We start from the raw sequence: 19712 nt of genomic DNA on the forward strand, positions 1-19712 counted from the left end.
AGTAGGGTGCCGGCAGTGCCCCCCCAAATCCTCCCCCTGCTGCCCCCCCCTTCATGCCCCCCCCCCCGGTTTGCAAGGAGCCCCCCCACTGCACAGCCCCCCCCACTGCAACCCCCCCCACTGCACAGCCCCCCCCCCGAACAGCCCCCACCTTGTTTGCACGACCCCCCCCCGATTTTCATGCCCCCCCCCCACCGGTTTGCACGGGCCCCCGCCCTATTCCATAGCCCCCCGCTATTGCTCAGGGCCCCCTCAATTGCACGGTGCCCCCCCCTTATTGCACAGCCCCCCCCCCCAATTGCAAGGGGCTCCCCGGTTTGCACAGGCCCCCACCCTACGGCACAGCCCCCCCCGTTTGCACGAGTCCCCCCGCATTGCACGAGCCTACCCCCCCCCAGTTCTCTCACACCGTGCACGGCGCCCCCCCATTTTGCACAGGGGCCCCCCGTTTGCACGGACCCCCCCCCATTTTGCACAGGGCCCCCCCGTTTGCACAGGGGCCCCCCCCGTTTGCACGGACACCCCCCCCCGCCATTGCACAGCCCCCCCCGTTTTCACAGACCCCCCCAGTTTGCACGACACCCGCCCGGGCATTGCACGGCGCCCCCCCCCCCCCATTTTGCACAGGGTCCCCCTCATTGCACGGCCCCCCCCCCCGGTTTGCACGGCCCCCCCCCCGCATTGCAAGAACCCCCCAGGTTTGCACAGCCCCCCCCTGCATTGCACAGCCCCCCCCGGTTTGCACGGCCCCCCCGCCGGTTTGCACGGCCCCCCCCGTACCTGCGGGGGCGCGCGGGCCCGGGGGGGCAGCTCCATGCGGCGCGCGGCGCGGGCGGTGCGGGCGGCGCGAGCCCCCCCCCCGCCGCCGGCAGCGCCCCCCCGCGGCGCGCGCCCGCCCCGCCCCGCCCGGCCCCGCCCACCCGCCTGTCAGTCAGCGCGGGGGCGGCGGGAAAAGGGGGGGGCGTGAGGGGCCGTTAATTGGGGGGGGGGGGCACCCTGTGAGGCGCCGTTAACGGGGCGGGGGGGGCACCGTGTGAGGGGCCGTTAACGGGGGGGGGGGGGGCGGCTGCGGCACCGTGTGTGGAGCCGTTAACGGGGGGAGGCACCGTGTGAGGGGCCGTTAAGTGGGGGGGGGGGGCACCGTGTGAGGCGCCGTTAAGTGAGGGGGGCACCGTGTGAGGGGCCGTTAAGTGAGGGGGGGGCACCCTGTGAGGGGCCGTTAAGTGAGGGGGGCACCGTGTGAGGCGCCGTTAAGTGGGGGGGGGCACCCTGTGAGGGGCCGTTAAGTGAGGGGGGGGCACCGTGTGAGGGGCCGTTAAGTGAGGGGGGGCACCGTGTGAGGGGCCGTTAAGTGGGGGGGGGCACCCTGTGAGGGGCCGTTAAGTGAGGGGGGGCACCGTGTGAGGGGCCGTTAAGTGGGGGGGGGGCACCGTGTGAGGCGCCGTTAAGTGGGGGGGGGGGGGACCGTGTGAGGGGCCGTTAAATGGGGGGGGCACCCTGTGAGGGGCCGTTAACGGGGGGGGCACCCTGTGAGGCGCCGTTAAGTGAGGGGGGGGCACCGTGTGTGGGGCCGTTAAGGGGGGGGGGCACCGTGTGTGGGGCCGTTAACGGGGGGGTCACCCTGTGAGGCGCCGTTAAGTGAGGGGGGGTCACCATGTGAGGCGCCGTTAAGTGAGGGGGGGGCACCGTGTGAGGGGCCGTTAAGTGAGGGGGGGGCACCGTGTGTGGGGCCGTTAAGTGGGGGGGGGCACCGTGTGTGGGGCCGTTAACGGGGGGGGCACCCTGTGAGGCGCCGTTAAGTGAGGGGGGGGCACCGTGTGAGGGGCCGTTAACGGGGGGGGGGCACCGTGTGTGGGGCCGTTAACGGGGGGGGCACCGTGTGAGGGGCCGTTAAGTGAGGGGGGGCACCGTGTGAGGGGCCGTTAACGGGGGGGGGCACCGTGTGAGGGGCCGTTAAGTGAAGGGGGGGGCACCGTGTGAGGGGCCGTTAACGGGGGGGGGGGCACCCTGTGAGGCGCTGTTAAGTGAGGGGGGGGCACCGCGTGTGGGGCCGTTAACGGGGGGGGGGCACCGTGTGTGGGGCCGTTAACGGGGGGGGGGCACCGTGTGTGGGGCCGTTAACGGGGTGGGCACCCTGTGAGGCGCCGTTAAGTGAGGGGGGGGCACCGTGTGAGGGGCCGTTAACGGGGGGGGGGCACCGTGTGTGGGGCCGTTAACGGGGGAGGGGCACCGTGTGTGGGGCCGTTAACGGGGGGGGGCACCGTGTGTGGGGCCGTTAAGTGGGGGGGGGGCACCCTGTGAGGCGCCGTTAAGTGGGGGGAGGCACCCTGTGAGGCGCCGTTAAGTGGGGGGAGGCACCGTGTGAGGGGCCGTTAAGTGAGGGGGGGGCACCGTGTGAGGGGCCGTTAAGTGGGGGGGGGGAATCTTCTGAGGGACCGAGAAAGGGCGGGAACGCTCTGAGGTACCGGTAATGAGAGAATTGTGTGTGAGGGACTAAAAAAGGGCGGGAACGGTGTGAGGAGCCGGTAACGGGGCGGGGGGTCCGGCACCACACACCGTGTGAGGGACGGAAAAAGGGCGGGAAAGCTCTGAGGAGCCGGTAACGGGAGAATCTTGGCTGAAGGATCGGTAACGAGCCGGAACCGTCTGAGGTTCCGAAGAAGGGGGGGGAGGAGTGTGAGGAACCGGTAAGGGATCGTCTGAGGGACGAGAAACGTGGCGGGAACTGAGTTGAGGGGCCGGTAACGGTGTGGGAACCATCTGAGGAGCCGGTAACGGGGGGACGATGGAACGGGACCGTGTGAAGGACCGAAAAAGGGCGGGAACCCTGTGAGGGGCCGATAATGGCGGGGAGGGGGGGCGGATTGTCCGAGGGGTCTGTGACGGGCGGGATCGCCCCAGGGACCCGGTGGCGGCAGGCGATCGGTACCTGGTGGCGGCAGGTCCGGGTCCCGGTGACGGCGGGGTCCGGGGGTGGCTGAAACCCCCTGAGGGGGGAATGGGGGCGCCGGGGGGGGGGGGGGGGGGGGGGCGACTGCTCTGGCCCCCCACCCCACCCCGGGGTAAAACCCGGACTGGATCCTCCCGGGAACGGACCGGGGGTAAAAGCTGGCGCGGGGGGGGGGGCAAAGCCCGGACTGGATCGGCCCCGGGAACGGACCGGGGGTAAAACCCGGCGCGGATCCAGCCTGGGGGGCTGAGGCCAATTAACGGGGGGGGCATCCTCTGCTAATGAGTAATTAAGAGCAACCACTGCAGCAGGAGCCCTAATAACTGTAATTAGTACTAGTGCTGCTTAGCATATGTTAATGAGCTGGGGTAATTAAGCAGCAGACTGATGATTAGTTCATTAATTGAAAGGAGGGTAGGATTAATTACAGGGCTCGTTAAGGCACACGGGACTGAGCCCTGCTGATGAGCTTGGCTTAATTAATGGGGCTCGGGGTGTGTCCCGGGGGAGGTGCGGGCGTGCAAGGGCAGGGCACGAGCCCTCGTGCAAGGCCCGAGTGTGAGCACGAGGGTGCGTGTGCAAGACCCGCCCCCTCCCCCGCGCATGCGCAGGGCGCCCCCTGCACACGAGGCGGCGCGTGCCGGGAGCCCGGCGCGAGGCCGCGGCGCTCCCGTACGGCGCATGCGCGCGCCCACCCAGGCGCAGGTGGGTGGGGTCGCTCCCTTCGTCCCGCCCACTCGCGCTTCCCATTGGAGGAGCGTGGGACGGGGCTTGGGCCGGAACCGGGGCCGGGAAGCCCCGCCCACTTCCGGGCCCGGTGAGGTGCGGCCTTGCGCCGTGGTCTGGACCCGCCCGCCGGGGCTACCGGAGCCCCTCCCAGAAGCGATAGACCCCAACCCCGGGCTACCGGGACCCCCCCCCGGGGCTACCAAAGTGCCCCCCCCGGATGACAGCCCCCTCCCCGGGGCTACCGGGCCCCTCTCACGGGATTACCGGGCCCCCTCCGGGGGACGACGGCTCCAACCCCGCCTGGTTCCGCCCCCTGCCAATCTCTCCCAAGCTCCTCCCACCGACTGTCAATCTCCTCTGCTACCGCCCACCTCGCCGCTTGACCACGCCTCATTCCCCTGGCCTCGCCCACAGCCCTGCTTGTTCCCGCCCCCCGGCCGAGGCCCCGCCCCCTCCGCAGCCCCCGGGTTCTATTTTTATCGGGGCGCAGCCAATGAGCGGCGGGCGGGGGCGGGCCGAGCGCCGGAAGGACGGCTTCCCCGGCCAATAGAGGGGCGGCGCCGCAGAGGCGGCAGGGCCCAATGGCGGCGGTGGGGCGGGCGGCAGTGCTGGGGCGACCAATAGGACGGCGGCGACTGAGCGGTGCGACCAATGGGCAGCGGGGGGCGGGGCGGGGCGGGCCGCCGGGAGCGGGCGGCCGGGCCGGGCCGAGCGCGGAGCCGACGGGGCCCGACATGGGCAACGCCGCCGCCGCCAAGAAGGGCGGGGAGCTGGAGAGCGGTGAGCAGGCGGACCGGGGACCGGGGACCGGGCCTGGCCGGGGGGAGCTGGGCCCGGCTGGGGCGAACCGGGGCGGGGGGAGCCGGGACCGGGCTCGGCTGAGGAGAACCGGGCCGGGCCTGAGGGGGTCGGAGTGAGCTGGACCGGGACCGGGGGAACCGGGCCGGGGGGGCACGCGGCTAAGCACGGCGCGGGGGGGTGCTGGCCTAACCGGAGGGGGGGCTCCGGAACAGCCGGGGGGGCTCGCACCGGGCAGGGGGGGCTGCAGGGGGGCTCCGGGGCCGGTTGGCCCGGGGTGTGTTTGGGGGAGCGGGGGAGTCCGGGGGTCCCGGGGGGGTCAGAGGGGTCCGGGGGGCGGCAGGGCGTCGCGGGGGGGGGGAAGGGGCCGCTTGTCCCATCCCCCCCCGGAATGGGGGGAGGATCCCGGGGGTGTCTCCCCCCGCCCAGAGCGGGGAGCGTGGGGGGGAGCGCGGGGGTGGGGCTTGAGGGAAGGGGCGGAGCCTGCGTGGTTGCCGTGGGAACAGGGGCAGGCCCTGGGGACCGGGGCAGGGCACGTGGGGTTGCCATTGGGGCAGGGGCGGGGCCTGGAGGAAGGGGCGGAGCCTGCGCAGGGTTGCCGTGGGGACAGGGCAGGGCTTTGGGGGGGAAGGGGCGGGGCGCTGGGGGTTGTCATGGGGACAGGAGGGGGCGCCCGGGAGAAGGGGCGGGGCATGACGGCGTTGCCATGGGGATGTGGCGGGGCTTAGGGGAAGGGGTGGGACAAGCTGGGCGTTGCTATGGGGATTGAGGCGGGGCCTGCGGGGAAGGGGCGGGGCTTTAGCAGGTGCGGAGCTGGGGTGTCCCCTGGGTCCTAGAGGGGATGTGATGGGGGAAGGGGGGGCAGATGGGGTGTGGCTGGTGCAGACCCGACCCCCCCCCATTTCCCCAGGGGCTCCGTGAACAATAGCTGGGGGGACGCAGGCGGTACCGGGGGAGAGGGGACACGGGTGGGGGCACCCGTGTGGCCGGGGGGGACCAAGGGGACACCAGGGGGTGCGGAGGGAGCAAGGAGGGGGGGCTGGGGGGGACCCAGGGTTTAGGGGGACCTGGGAGGGACTGAGGGGACACTGAGGGGGTATTGGGGGAACCGGGGGGGGTTTTGGGGGGATATTGGGGTACCTGGGGGGGTTATTGGGGGACCCCGGAGGGGGACATTGGGACCCCAGCCCCGCTCGAGGGTTGGGGCCCTGAGGGGCCACTGAGGGTGACGATGGCCCCCGGGGGGGCGGGGTGGGGCTGGGACCCCCCCTTCCAGCTGTGGGTGCAGGCGCTGCTGTGGGGGCTGCTGCTGGGGCGGCTCCTCCGCTACGGGGGGGCTGGGGGGGGCCGTGACCGGGGAGACCCCCCCGGGAACAGCCCGGGTCAGGGGGACCCCAGAAGGGGGGGTCAGGAGGGGCCCCCCCAGGGTCAACCCTGACTGAGTGGGGAGGGCAAAGGGGTCCCCCTTGGCCTTCTCGGACACCTGGGCCCCCCCCACCGACCCCTGGGGTGTTTGGGGGGGTCCCCAAGTGGGGGCTTACCTGGTTTGGGGGGGAGGTTGCTCCAGACGCCTGGCCGCTCGGCTCCTCCCTGCCTCAGTTTCCCCTGTTGGAAGCGGGGGGGTGTTATTTGCCCCTCCCGTGGTTACTGGGAGGTTCAGGCCTTACTGGGCCATACTGGGAGGGGCGGGGAGGGGGGGGCCGACCCCAGCGTGGGCCACGTGTGCCCCTGGGGACAAAGTCTGTCCCCCCCCGGGGTCATCGCCCGGCGGCAGCTCCCGGACGCCTGGGTCCGCGGCATGGAGGACGGTGAGGGGGGGGGCACGGGGGGGGCTCTGAGGGTTTGGGGGGGCTCGGATGCCTGGGTCCCCCGGCAGGGGGGGCTGTGGGGGGTTTGGGGGGTGTTTGGGGGGGGGGTTGGTGCTGACACCCCCCCGTGTCCCTCCCCCATGCCCCCCCCCCCCCCCAGTGAAGGAGTTTTTGGCCCGGGCCAAGGAGGATTTTCTCAAAAAATGGGAGAACCCAGCCCAGGTACGTGTGTGTCCCCCCCGTGTCCCCTCCCGGGGGTCCCCTGTCCCCCCCAAAGAACGAGGGGGGTCCTGTGTCCCCTCCTGGGTGGCTGGGGGGGTCCCTCATATCCTCGGGGGTGGGGGGGGTATGTCCCCTGCCAGGGGACTGGTGGGGGTCCTGTGTCCTTCTCAGAAGGTTTGGGGGGGTCCCTTGTCCCCTCGGGGTGGTCCAGGTTGTCCCCTCCATCACTCAGGGTCCCTTTGGGGGGGTCCCAGGTCCCTTTGGGGGGTCCCCTGTCCCCTCCATCACTCAGGGTCCCTTTGGGGGGGTCCCATGTCCCTTTGGGGGGGGTCCCATGTCCCCTGCCATCACTCAGGGTCCCTTTGGGGGGGTCCCATGTCCCCTGCCATCACTCAGGGTCCCTTTGGGGGGTCCCATGTCCCCTCCCATCACTCAGGGTCCCTTTGGGGGGGTCCCATGTCCCCTGCCATCACTCAGGGTCCCTTTGGGGGGTCCCATGTCCCCTCCCATCACTCAGGGTCCCTTTGGGGGGGTCCCATGTCCCCTGCCATCACTCAGGATCCCTTTGGGGGGGTCCCAAATCCCTTTGGGGTGTCCCCTGTCCCCCCCCATCACTCAGGGTCCCTTTGGGGGTGTCCCATGTCCCTTGGGGGTGTCCCCTGTCCCCCCCCATCACTCAGGGTCCCTTTGGGGGTGTCCCATGTCCCTTGGGGGTGTCCCCTGTCCCCCCCCATCACTCAGGGTCCCTTGGGGGGGGTCCCATGTCTCCCCCATCACTCAGGGTCCCTTGGGGGTGTCCCATGTCCCCTTTGGGACAGTCCCACGTCCCCCAGGCGGGTCCGGGAGCCCTCAGTGCCCCTCTAGAGCCCCAGGGACCCCGGGGGGGGGGGGGGGGGGGGGGACACGCTGCCACCCCGGGGGGGTGACACTGCCGTGTCCCCGTCCCCAGAACACGGCCAGCCTGGAGCAGTTCGAGCGCATCCGCACGCTGGGGACGGGCTCCTTCGGGCGCGTCATGCTGGTGCGGCACAGGGACACGGGCCACCACTACGCCATGAAGATCCTCGATAAGCAGAAGGTGACAGGGACGGGGACATCGGGGGGGGGACTGCGGTGGCACCTGGCCACCCCCTGGCATCGGGGGGGGACCGGTGGTGGCAGCTATGGGGGGACTTTGGTGTCCCCAGGGTGGGGGGATGCTGGTGTCATCGGGTCTGGGGGGACGTTGGTGTCCCCAGGGTGGGGGGACGCTGGTGTCATCGGGTCTGGGGGGACGTTGGTGTCCCCAGGGTGGGGGGACGCTGGTGTCATCGGGTCTGGGGGGACGTTGGTGTCCCCAGGGTGGGGGGACGCTGGTGTCATCGGGTCTGGGGGGACGTTGGTGTCCCCAGGGTGGGGGGACGCTGGTGTCATCGGGTCTGGGGGGACGTTGGTGTCCCCAGGGTGGGGGGACGCTGGTGTCTTTGGTCCTGGAGGGACACTGGTGTCCCCAACGTGGAGGAGGGGACGTTGGTGTCCCCGGTGTGAGGTGGGACGCTGGTGGCATTGGGTCTGGGGTCACTTCAGTGTCCCCAATGTCCCTAATGTGAGATGGAACTTTGGTGTTCTCAGTCACAGGGGGTGTCCCTGGTGTCCCCAAGGTGGTGGGGGGTGTCCCTGGTGTCCCCAACATGGTGGGACCTCAATGTCCTTGGTCCTAAGAGGACCCCAGTGTCCCCAGCATTGGTGGGAGGGACACGCTGGTGTCCCCGCTCTTCCCAGCCCAGTGGGACAGGCTGTCCCCAGGGGTGTCCTGGCCGTCCCCAGGAGGGGGGGGACGTGACACAGGGTGTCCCCAAGGGTGACAGGGTGTCCCCGCAGGTGGTGAAGCTGAAGCAGATCGAGCACACGCTGAACGAGAAGCGGATCCTGCAGGCTGTCACCTTCCCCTTCCTCGTCCGCCTCGAGTACTCCTTCAAGGTGGGGACCGAGGTCACCGTCACCCTCCCGGGGTGGTCTCCAGGGTGTCCCCAGGGCCCCAGGGTGGTCCCCATCACCCCCAGGATGTCCCCATGGCCTCAGGGTGGTCCCCATCACCCCCAGATGGTCCCCATCACCCCCAGCTTGTCCCCCCATGGTGTCCCCGTCTCCCCCAGATGGTCCCGTCCCCCCCAGAGTGTCCCCTGTCCTGCCGGGGTGTCCCCTCATCACCCCCGGGGTGTCCCTACGTCTGTGGAGGGTCCTCCATCCCCCCAAGGTGTCCAGTTGGGATGTCCTTGGGGTGTCCCCTGTCCCCCTTGGGTGGTCCCCAGGGTGTCCCCCATTCCCCTTGGGTGTCCCCCATCACCCTCAGGCTGTCCTCAAGGTGTCCCCTGTCCCCCTGAGGTATCCCCTGTCTCCCTTGGGTGGTCCCTAGGGTGTCCCCCATTCCCCTTGGGTGTCCCCCATCACCCTCAGGCTGTCCTCAAGGTGTCCCCTGTCCCCCTGAGGTATCCCCTGTCCCCCTCAGGTGGTCCCCAGGGTGTCCCACATCACCCTCTGGCTGTCCCCATGGTGTCCCCCATCCCCTTTAGATGCCCACTGTCCCCTTGGGGTGTCCCCCGTCCCCCTCAGGTGGTCCCTGGGGTATCCCCCATCCCCCTTGGGTGGTCCCCAGAATGTCCCCCCTCCCCCTTGGATGTCCCCTGTCCCCCCCGGGCTGTCCCCAAGGTGTCCCCTGTCCCCCGTGGACGTCCCCCGTCCCCCTCCGGCAGGACAACTCCAACCTGTACATGGTGATGGAGTACATCCCGGGGGGGGAGATGTTCTCCCACCTCCGCCGCATCGGCCGCTTCAGGTGAGCAGCAGTCTGGGGGGTCCCGTGGGGTGTCTGGGGGGTCCTTGAGGACTTCTGGGGGTTCCCGGGAGGGTTCTGGGGATTGTAGGGGTCCCAGGAAGGGTCTTTGGGGGGGTTTGAGGGGTTCCAAGGAGGGTCTTGGGGGTCTCTGAGGGGTTCCTGGGAGGTCTGAGAGGTCTCTGGGTGGTTCTTGTGGACTTCTGGGGGTTCCCTGGGGGGTTGTGGGGATTTTGGGGGTCCCAGAAAGGGTTTTGGGGGGTTTTGGGGGTCCCAGGAGGGGTCCTGGGCGTCTCTGAGCGTTCCCTGGGGGTTCTCAGGGGGGATTGGAGAGGTCCCATGGGGTGTCTGGGGGGTCCTTGAGGACTTCTGGGGGTTCCCGGGGGGGGTTGTGGGGATTTTGGGGGTCCCAGGAAGGGTTTTGGGGGTCCCAGGAGGGGTCTTGGGGGTCTCTGAGTGTTCCCTGGGGGTTCTCAGGGGGGATTGGAGAGGTCCCATGGGGTGTCTGGGGGGTCCTTGAGGACTTCTGGGGGTTCCCTGGGGGGTTGTGGGGGACCCAGGAAGGGTCTTGGGGGGTTTAAGGGGTCTCTTGGGGGGGGTCCCTGGGGACTTCTGGGGGTTGTCAGGGTCCTGGGGGGTATCTGGGGGGAAGGGGGGGGTCTCAGGGGTGTCTCTGGGGGTTGCGGGGGTCCCAAAGGGTCTTAGGAAGGATCTTGGGGGTCTGGGGGAGGTCTTGTGGGGTTTGGGGGGGTCTCAGAAAGGGTCTCGGGGGGATTCTGGGGGGTCTCTGGGGATTGTGGGGGTGACAGGGAGTCCAAGATGGTCTTAGAAAGGGTCTTGGGGGGGAGCTGGGGGGTCTCCAGGGGTTCCCAAGGGGTCCCTTGTGGGTTTCCAGGGGTGGGTGGGGGGTCTCAGAAGGGTCCTGGGGTGCTGTGGGGGGGGTCTCAGCCCCCCCGCCCCCCCCAGCGAGCCCCACGCCCGCTTCTACGCGGCCCAAATCGTGCTGACCTTCGAGTACCTGCACGCGCTCGACCTCATCTACCGCGACCTGAAACCCGAAAACCTGCTCATCGACCAGCAGGGCTACATCGAGGTACCCCAAAACACCCCCCTGCACCCCAAAACACCCCCCTGCACCCCAAAATACCCCCCTGTGCCCCCCCGAGACTCCCCTGCGCCCCTCAAAACTCCCCACACCCCTCCAATACCCCCCACTGCCCCCAACCTCCTCCAAAGCTGCTCATCGACCAGCAGAGCTACATCGAGGTACCCCAAAACACCCCCCTGCACCCCAAAACACCTCCCTGTACCCCAAAACACCCCCCTGTGCCCCCCCGAGACTCCCCTGCGCCCCTCAAAACTCCCCACACCCCTCCAATACCCCCCACTGCCCCCAACCTCCTCCAAAGCTGCTCATCGACCAGCAGGGCTACATCGAGGTACCCCAAAACACCCCCCTGCACCCCAAAACACCCCCCTGCACCCCAAAATACCCCCCTGTGCCCCCCCGATACTCCCCTGCGCCCCTCAAAACTCCCCACACCCCTCCAATACCCCCCACTGCCCCCAACCTCCTCCAAAGCTGCTCGTCGACCAGCAGGGCTACATCGAGGTACCCCAAACCCCCAAATACACCCCAAAACCCTCTTGTTCCCCCTCCAATAGGCTTTAATCCCCCCCAAATAACCCCCCAGGGCACCCCAAAGCCCCCCCAAATTACCCAAAATGCCCCAAATACACCCCAAAACCCTCTTGTCCCACCTTCCAATAGCCCTTAATCCCCCAAATAATCCCCCAGGGCACCCCAAAGCCCCCCCAAGTTACCCAAAATACCCCGAATACACCCCAAAACCCCCTTGTCCCCTCTCCAATAGCCCTTAATCCCCCCAAGTAACCCCCCAGGGCACCCCACAGCCCCTCCAAGTTACCCAAACACACCCCAAAACCCCCTTCCCCCCCCAGATACACCTTAATCCCCTCCAAATCCCCCCCTAACCACCCAAATCCTCCCCAATCCCCTTGGGGCCACCCCACAGCCCCCCAAACACCCCATCGCCCCCCACCCACCCTAACCCTGACCCCCCCTCCACCGGTGGGGGTCCCTGTCCCCGTGTCCCCCCCCCCCAGGTGACAGATTTCGGCTTCGCCAAGCGGGTGAAGGGCCGGACCTGGACGCTGTGCGGCACCCCCGAGTACCTGGCACCCGAAATCATCCTCAGCAAGGTGAGGGGGGGATGTTAAACCCCCTTGGGGACCCCCTCCAGGTTTTGGGGGACCCCCCTGTCACCTCATTTTCCCCAGGGGTACAATAAGGCTGTGGACTGGTGGGCCCTGGGGGTCCTCATCTACGAGATGGCGGCCGGGTACCCCCCCTTTTTCGCCGACCAGCCCATCCAGATCTACGAGAAAATCGTCTCGGGGAAGGTGAGGGGGGGTCCTGCCCCCCCCCGGGGGGGGTCCTGGCTCGGGGGGGGGGGCTGGAGGGGTCCCCAGGGGGTTGGGGGGGTCCTTGGGAGGGTGGGGGGCTCCACTGGGGGGTTATGGGGGCGGTTTGGGGGCTGGGGGAGTGGGGTTGTTGGGGGGGCTTGGAGTGGCAGGGGAAGGGAGAGGAACTGGGGGAACTGGGAGAGGGACTGGGAGCACTGGGGGGACTGGGAGAGGATCTGGGAGGACTTGGAGGGACTGGGAGAGGAATTGGGAGCACGGGCAGGGGACTGGGAGATGGATTGGGAGAGGCACTAGGATCACTGACGCAAACTGGGAGAGGGACTGGGAGCACTGGGGGGACTGGGAGAGAGACTGGGAGCACTGGGGAGACTGGGAGAGGGATTGGGAGCACTGGGAGAGGGACTGGGAGCACTGGGGGGGACTGAGAGAGAGATTAAAGGAACTGGGAGTAATGGGTGGGGTCTGGGAGAAGGACTGGGAGCACTGGAGCAGTCTGGGAGAGGGGCTGGGGAGCTGGTGAGAGTCTGAGAGGACTGGGAGCACTGGAGGGTACTGGGAGAGGGACTGGGAGTAATGGGTGGGGACTGGGAGAGGGATTGGGAGCCCTTGGAGAGGGACTGGGGGGCTGGGAAGACTGGGAACACTGGGAGAGGCACGTGGGGGACTGGAAAGGGACTGGGTGCAATGGGGGAAACTGGGAAAGAGCCTGGGGGCACTGGCAGGGACTGGGAGAGGAATCAGGGATATCTGGGCGGAGACTGGGAGCACTGGTGTCACTGGGAGAGAGCCTGGCGGGCACTGGGGCCTTGCTGGGCCGTCCCCAATCCCAAAGTGGACCCAGGCGTCCACCCCCGCCCCCCGGACACCCCCCACCCCCTCTAATGGGGACCCAGGCGTCCGGGCCCCCCCGGACACCCCCCACCCCCTCTAATGGGGTCTCAGGTGTCGGGGCCCCCCCAGGACACCCCCCCACCCTCCCGAGTGGGTACCCAGTCACCCCCCCCCCCCCATAGAGCACCCCCAGGCATCTGGGCCCCCTCAACACCCCTCCACCCCCTCCCCCAGGCCCCCAAGCACCCAGGCCCCCCTCCCCCAGGGACCCAGGCCCCTGGGGCCCTCCCCCACCCCCTCTAATGGGGTCCCAGGTGTCCGGGCCCCCCCAGGACACCCCCCACCCCCTCTAATGAGGTCCCAGGCATCGGGGCCCCCCCAGGAACTCCCCCCACCCTCCCCTGTGGGTACCCAGGCATCCCCCCCCCCATAGAGCACCCCCAGGCATCTGGGCCCCCTCAACACCCCTCCACCCCCTCCCCCAGGCCCCCAAGCACCCAGGCCCCCCTCCCCCAGGGACCCAGGCCCCCGGCCCCTCCCCCCCCCCCGCTAATGGGGTCCCAGGTGTCCGGGCCCCCCCAGGACACCCCCCACCCCCTCTAATGGCGTCCCAGGTGTCCGGGCCCCCCCAGGACACCCCCCACCCCCTCTAATGGCGTCCCAGGTGTCCGGGCCCCCCCAGGACACCCCCCACCCCCGCTAATGGGGTCCCAGGCGTCCGGGCCCCCCCAGGACACCCCCCTACCCCCTCTAATGGGGTCTCAGGTGTCGGGGCCCCCCCAGAACCCCCCCACCCTCCCCTGTGGGTACCCAGGCATCCCCCCCCCCGAGCACCCCCAGGCATCTGGGTGCCCCCAGGACACCCCCCCACCCCCTCCCCCAGGCCCCCAAGCACCCAGGCCCCCCTCCCCCAGGAACCCAGGCCCCCGGGGCCCTCCCCCACCCCCTCTAATGGGGTCCCAGGCGTTGGGACCCCCCAGGAACCCCCCCAACCCTCCCCTGTGGGTACCCAGGCATCCTCCCCCCCCCCAGAGCACCCCCAGGCATCTGGGCCCCCCTGGACACCCCCCACCCCCTCTAATGGGGTCTCAGGTGTCGGGGCCCCCCCAGAACCCCCCCACCCTTCCGAGTGGGTACCCAGGCATCCCCCCCCCCCATAGAGCACCCCCAGGCACCTGGGCCCCCTCAACACCCCCCCACCCCCTCCCCCAGGCCCCCAACCACCCAGGCCCCCCTCCCCCAGGGACCCAGGCCCCCGGGGCCCTCCCCCACCCCCTCTAATGGGGTCCCAGGCGTCCGGGTCCCCCCAGGACACCCCCCACCCCCTCTAATGGGGTCTCAGGTGTCGGGGCCCCCCCAGAACCCCCCCACCCTCCCCTGTGGGTACCCAGGCATCCCCCCCCCGAGCATCCCCAGGCACCCCCAGGACAACCCCCCACCCAGGCCCCCAAGCACCCAGGCCCCCCTCCCCCAGGAACCCAGGCCCCCGGGCCCCCCCCCACCCCCCCCCGGCGCTGGGGACCCAGGCTGACCCCGCGCCCGCAGGTGCGGTTCCCCTCGCACTTCAGCTCGGACCTGAAGGACCTCCTGCGCAACCTGCTCCAGGTCGACCTGACCAAGCGCTTCGGGAACCTCCGCAACGGCGTCGCCGACATCAAAGGGCACAAATGGTTCTCCACCACCGACTGGATCGCCATCTACCAGCGCAAGGTGGGCGGGGGGGCGCTGGGGGGGCCTGGGAGGGGACGCGGGGGTCCTAGGAGGGGACATGGGGGACCTATGGAACCTATGTGGTGCTGGGGTGGGACGTGGAGGTCCTGGGAGGGGACACGGGGGTCCTAGGAGGGGACATGGGGGACCTACGGAACCTATGTGGTGCTGGGGTGGGACGTGGAGGTCCTGGGAGGGGCCATGGGGGGGGATCTAGAAGGTCCTAGGAGGAGGCCTGAGGGTTCTGCAAGAGTCTATGGGGTCCTGGGAGGGGACATGGGGGTCCTTGGAGGGGACACGGGGGACCTAGGGGGGGACATGGGCGACCTACGGAAACCTATGTGGTGCTGGGGTGGGACGTGGAGGTCCTGGGAGGTCCTAGGGGGTCCTGGGAGGGGACATGGGGGGATCTACAAGGTCCTAGGAGGAGGCCTGAGGGTTCTGCAAGAGTCTATGGGGTCCTGGGAGGGGACATGGGGGTCCTTGGAGGGGACACGGGGGACCTAGGGGGGGACATGGGGGACCTACGGAAACCTATGTGGTGCTGGGGTGGGACGTGGAGGTCCTGGGAGGTCCTAGGGGGTCCTGGGAGGGGACATGGGGGGATCTACAAGGTCCTAGGAGGAGGCCTGAGGGTTCTGCAAGAGTCTATGGGGTCCTAGGAGGGGACACGGGGGTCCTAGGAGGGGACATGGGGGAGCTAGGAGGGGACATGGGGGACCTATGGAACCTATGTGGTGCTGGGGTGGGATGTGGAGGTCCTGGGAGGGGACACGGGGGTCCTGGGAGGGGACATGGGGGAGCTAGCAGGGGACATGGGGGACCTATGGAACCTATGTGGTGCTGGGGTGGGATGTGGAGGTCCTGGGAGGTCCTAGGGGGTCCTGGGAGGGGACACGGGGGGATCTAGAAGGTCCTAGGAGGAGGCCTGAGGGTTCTGCAAGAGTCTATGGGGTCCTGGGAGGGGACACGGGGGTCCTGGGAGGGGACACGGGGGTCCTAGGAGGGGACATGGGGGACCTAGGAGGGGACATGGGGGACCTATGGAAACCTATGTGGTGCTGGGGTGGGATGTGGAGGTCCTGGGAGGTCCTAGGGGGTCCTGGGAGGGGCCACGGGGGGATCTAGAAGGTCCTAGGAGGAGGCCTGAGGGTTCTGCAAGAGTCTATGGGGTCCTGGGAGGGGACATGGGGGTCCTGGGAGGGGACATGGGGGACCTATGGAACCTATGTGGTGCTGGGGTGGGACATGGAGGTCCTGGGAGGGGACATGGGGATCCTAGGAGGGGACATGGGGGACCTACGGAAACCTGTGTGGTGCTGGGGTGGGACGTGGAGGTCCTGGGAGGGGCCACGGGGGGATCTGGAAGGTCCTAGGTGGAGGCCTGAGGGTTCTGCAAGAGTCTATGGGGTCCTGGGAGGGGACATGGGGGTCCTGGGAGGGGACATGGGGGACCTACGGAAACCTATGTGGTGCTGGGGTGGGACGTGGAGGTCCTGGGAGGTCCTAGGGGGTCCTGGGAGGGGACATGGGGGTCCTGGGAGGGGACATGGGGGGATCTACAAGGTCCTAGGAGGAGGACTGAGAGTTCTGCAAGAGTCTATGGGGTCCTTGGAGGGGACACGGGGGTCCTAGGAGGGGACATGGAGGAGCTAGGAGGGGACATGGGGAACCTATGGAACCTATGTGGTGCTGGGGTGGGACGTGGAGGTCCTGGGAGGGGACACGGGGGTCCTAGGAGGGGACATGGGGGACCTACGGAAACCTATGTGGTGCTGGGGTGGGATGTGGAGGTCCTGGGAGGTCCTAGGGGGTCCTGGGAGGGGACATGGGGGGATCTAGAAGGTCCTAGGAGGAGGCCTGAGGGTTCTGCAAGAGTCTATGGGGTCCTGGGAGGGGACATGGGGATCCTAGGAGGGGACATGGGGGACCTATGGAACCTATGTGGTGCTGGGGTGGGACATGGAGGTCCTGGGAGGTCCTAGGGGGTCCTGGGAGGGGACACGGGGGGATCTAGAAGGTCCTAGGAGGAGGCCTGAGGGTTCTGCAAGAATCTACGGGGTCCTAGGAGGGGACATGGGGAACCTATGGAACCTATGTGGTGCTGGGGTGGGACGTGGAGGTCCTGGGAGGGGACACGGGGATCCTAGGAGGGGACATGGGGGACCTAGGAGGGGACATGGGGGACCTATGGAACCTATGTGGTGCTGGGGTGGGACGTGGAGGTCCTGGGAGGTCCCAGGGGGTCCTGGGAGGGGACACGGGGGGATCTAGAAGGTCCTAGGAGGAGGCCTGAGGGTTCTGGAGGGGTCTACAGAGTCCTGGGAGGGGACACGGGGGTCCTGGAGGGGCCCTAGGGGGTCCTAGGAGGGGACATGGGGGACCCATAGGGATCTAGGAGGCCCTTGGAGGGGACATGAGGGTTCTGGGGGGGTCTGTGGGGTCCCAGGGCAGGCTTACGGGGTCCTAGGTGGTCCTGAGAGGGGTCATGGGGGGATTTAGAAGGTCCTAGGAGGAGGCCTGAGGGTTCTGGAAGGGTCTACAGGGTCCTAGGAGGGGACACGGGGGGATCTAGAAGGTCCTAGGAGGTCCTAGGGGGTCCTAGGAGGGGACATGGGGGACCTACAGGGATCTAGGAGGCCCTTGGAGGGGACATGAGGGTTCTGGGGGGGTCTGTGGGGTCCCAGGGCAGGCTTACGGGGTCCTAGGGGGTCCTGGGCGGGGTTGTGGGGGTCCTAGGCAGGGACATGTGGGATCTACGGGGATCTATGAGGCCCTAGAAAGGGATATTAGGGATCTTCGAGGTCCTAGGAGGGGACGTGGGGGATCTACAGGGATCTATGAGGTCCTAGGGGACATGGGGGTCCTGGAAGGGGATGTGGGGGACCTATGGGGATCTACAAGGTCCTAGGAGGGTACATGGGGGTTTTTCAGGGATCTACGAGGTCCTAGGGGACATGGGGGTCCTGGAAGGGGACGTGGGGGATCTACAGGGATCTACGAGGTCCTAGGGGACATGGGGGTCCTGGCAGGGGGCATGGGGAACCTATGGGGACCTACAAGGGGACATAGGGCATCTACGAGGTCCTAGGAGACATGGGGGTCCTGGAAGGGGATGTGGGGGATCTATGGGGATCTACGAGGTCCTAGGAGGGGACATGAGGGATCCACAGGGATCTACGAGATCCTAGGGGACATGGGGAACCTGTGGGGACCTACAAGGGGACATGGGGGATCTACGAGGTCCTAGGGGACATGGGGGTCCTGGAAGGGGATGTGGGGGATCTATGGGGATCTACGAGGTCCTAGGAGGGGACATGAGGGATCCACAGGGATCTACGAGATCCTAGGGGACATGGGGAACCTATGGGGACCTACAAGGGGACATGGGGGATCTACGAGGTCCTAGGGGACATGGGGGTCCTGGAAGGGGACGTGGGGGATCTACAGGGATCTACGAGGGGACGTGGGAGATCTACAAGGTCCTAGGAGGGGCCGTGGGGGCTGGGGGGGGGGCCCTGGGAGGGGCCCTGGGGACCCTACAGGGTTCTTGGTGGCGGGGGGGCCATGGGGCTCCGAGGAGCATCTCGGGGGGGGGGGGGGGGTGGGACACGGGGGTCCTGGGGGCGGCAGGGCCTCCTCAGAGTATCTCTGGGGACCACCATAAGTTTGGGGGGGCTCTGGGGGGGGGGGTGGTGTCCCATGGAGGCCCCCCCCCCCCCCAGGTGGAAGCCCCCTTCGTGCCCAAGTGCAAAGGCCCCGGCGACACCAGCAACTTCGACGAGTACGAGGAGGAGGAGATCCGCGTCTCCCTCACCGACCGCTGCGCCAAGGAGTTCGCCGACTTCTAGGGGGGACGGGGGGGCCCCCACACCCCGGGGGGGGGGCCCCCCCAGACCCCCCCTCGGGGGGCTACGATCCCCCCCCCCACCCACCCCAGGGCGGGTAAAACACCCCAGCCCCCCGCCCCGGGGTGCGACAACCTCGCACCGGTGAGCAGCGGGGCTGCCAACCCCTGCCCTGGGGGGGGGGGGGGATTTGGGGGTGCCCCCCCCCCGTTATGGGGTAATTTTGGGGGTGACCCCACCCTGGAGTACTTGAGGGGCTGCATTTGCCCCCCCCCCGGGGTAATTAAGGGGGTAGATTTGCCCCCCCAGGGTAAATAAAGGGGTAGATTTGTGCCCCCCCCCGGGGTATTTGGGGGGATAGTTTTGCCCCCCCCCCCGGGGTAATTCAGGGGTTGTATTTGCCCCCCCCAGGGGAATATTGGGGTGCACTTGCCCCCCCCGATAATATAGGGGGAGGGTTTGCCCCCCCCCGGGTGGTGAGTGGGGTGGGTTACTGCCCCTGGGGTAATATATAGGTTGTATTTACCCCCCCGGGGGGCAATTCAGAGCCCCCCAGGTTGTTGGGGGGGGGTTTGCCTCCCCCCCAGGGTAATTAAGGGGGGATTTGCCCCCCCCCCGGGGTAATTAGGGGTAAATTTGCCTCCCCCCCCCCCCCCCGGGGTGCTCTTTGCCCCCAGGGGGTGCTGGGGGGGGGGCAGCCCCCTACTTTTACCCATCGGGGGGGCCCCGACCCCCCTATTTTTAACGGGGGAGGGGGGGTGGGGTTCAACACCCCCCCCCTTCCCCCCAGTTTTAACTGATTGTTGCGGTTTTAGCCCCAAAACGCGAGGGGGTGGGGGGGAGGGGCTGGGGGGGCAGGACTAGGGGGACTCCCCGTGAGGGGGGGTGTGTGACACGGGGGGGGGGGTGTCCCCAAAACTGCGGGGGGGTCCCCAACCCCCCCCCGCCCCCCCCAGGGCTCTGTTGTAAACATATTTGAGACAAATCCAATAAAGTTTTGTTTAAAAATCCCGCTCTAAAAATTTGGGGGGCGGGGGGGACAGGAAAGTGGGGGGGCCCCGTGTTTGGGGGGGACCCCACTGATATGGGGGGGGCCCTTAAAGGGGGGGGGCATTGATGGGAGAGGGGTAGAGGGAAATGGGGGGGGCTCTGTAAATTTTGGGGGACTCCATGGAATTGAAGGGGCCTTGTGGGTTGGGGGGGGGCCATGGTTTTGGGGGGGCACCGGGAGTTTGGGGGGGGCTCCAAAGTAAATGGAGAGCGGGCTCCAAGGAAATTGGGGGAACCCCATGGGAGTTTGGGGGGGCCTTGGAATTGGGGGGGGGTTGGGGACCCCCATGGAGGTGGGGGGAACCCCATGGGTTTTGGGGAGGCCCTGTGGGTTTTGGGGGGGGACCTCATGGGTTTGGGGGGGCTTGATATTGAGGGGGGCCCTTTATTTATTGGGGGGGTCCAAGCGAATTGGGGGGACCCCATGGGGGTTTGTGGGGGCCTTGGAATTGGGGGGGCCCTTCAGGTTTGGGGGGGCTCCAAGGAAATGGGGGGAACCCCATGGG

At 68.4% G+C, this 19712-nt stretch overlaps 2 protein-coding genes across 4 annotated transcripts in view; one reads left to right on the top strand and one right to left on the bottom strand.

Moving 5' to 3' along the window:
- ADGRL1 (adhesion G protein-coupled receptor L1) overlaps positions 1-3997 on the bottom strand; it is a 43609-nt gene extending 39612 nt beyond the window's left edge. The window contains exon 1 of the mRNA XM_075134087.1: positions 3944-3997. The gene's annotated coding sequence lies outside the window, so the exon portion shown is untranslated. The remainder of the gene's footprint in view (positions 1-3943) is intronic.
- A 358-nt stretch (positions 3998-4355) lies between these two features.
- Positions 4356-19159, top strand: LOC142073842 (cAMP-dependent protein kinase catalytic subunit alpha-like). 3 transcript variants are annotated; one of them, XM_075134062.1, is made up of 10 exons: positions 4356-4459; positions 6446-6507; positions 7457-7585; positions 8368-8466; positions 9240-9322; positions 10286-10412; positions 11447-11542; positions 11621-11743; positions 14144-14308; positions 18034-19159. In XM_075134062.1, the coding sequence occupies exons 1-10, from the start codon at positions 4414-4416 to the stop codon at positions 18157-18159; spliced, it is 1056 nt and encodes a 351-aa protein (XP_074990163.1). In that variant the 5' UTR covers positions 4356-4413; the 3' UTR covers positions 18160-19159. The 3 variants fall into 3 exon arrangements, with proteins under 3 accessions (XP_074990163.1, XP_074990164.1, XP_074990165.1); XM_075134063.1 differs by having other exon boundaries at positions 14204-14308; positions 18034-18990; XM_075134064.1 differs by lacking the exon at positions 11621-11743 and having other exon boundaries at positions 18034-18990.
- The last annotated feature ends 553 nt before the right edge of the window (positions 19160-19712 follow it).

Source organism: Calonectris borealis, chromosome 31 (assembly GCF_964195595.1).
Source record: "Calonectris borealis chromosome 31, bCalBor7.hap1.2, whole genome shotgun sequence".
NCBI classification, from domain to species: Eukaryota; Metazoa; Chordata; class Aves; order Procellariiformes; family Procellariidae; genus Calonectris; species Calonectris borealis.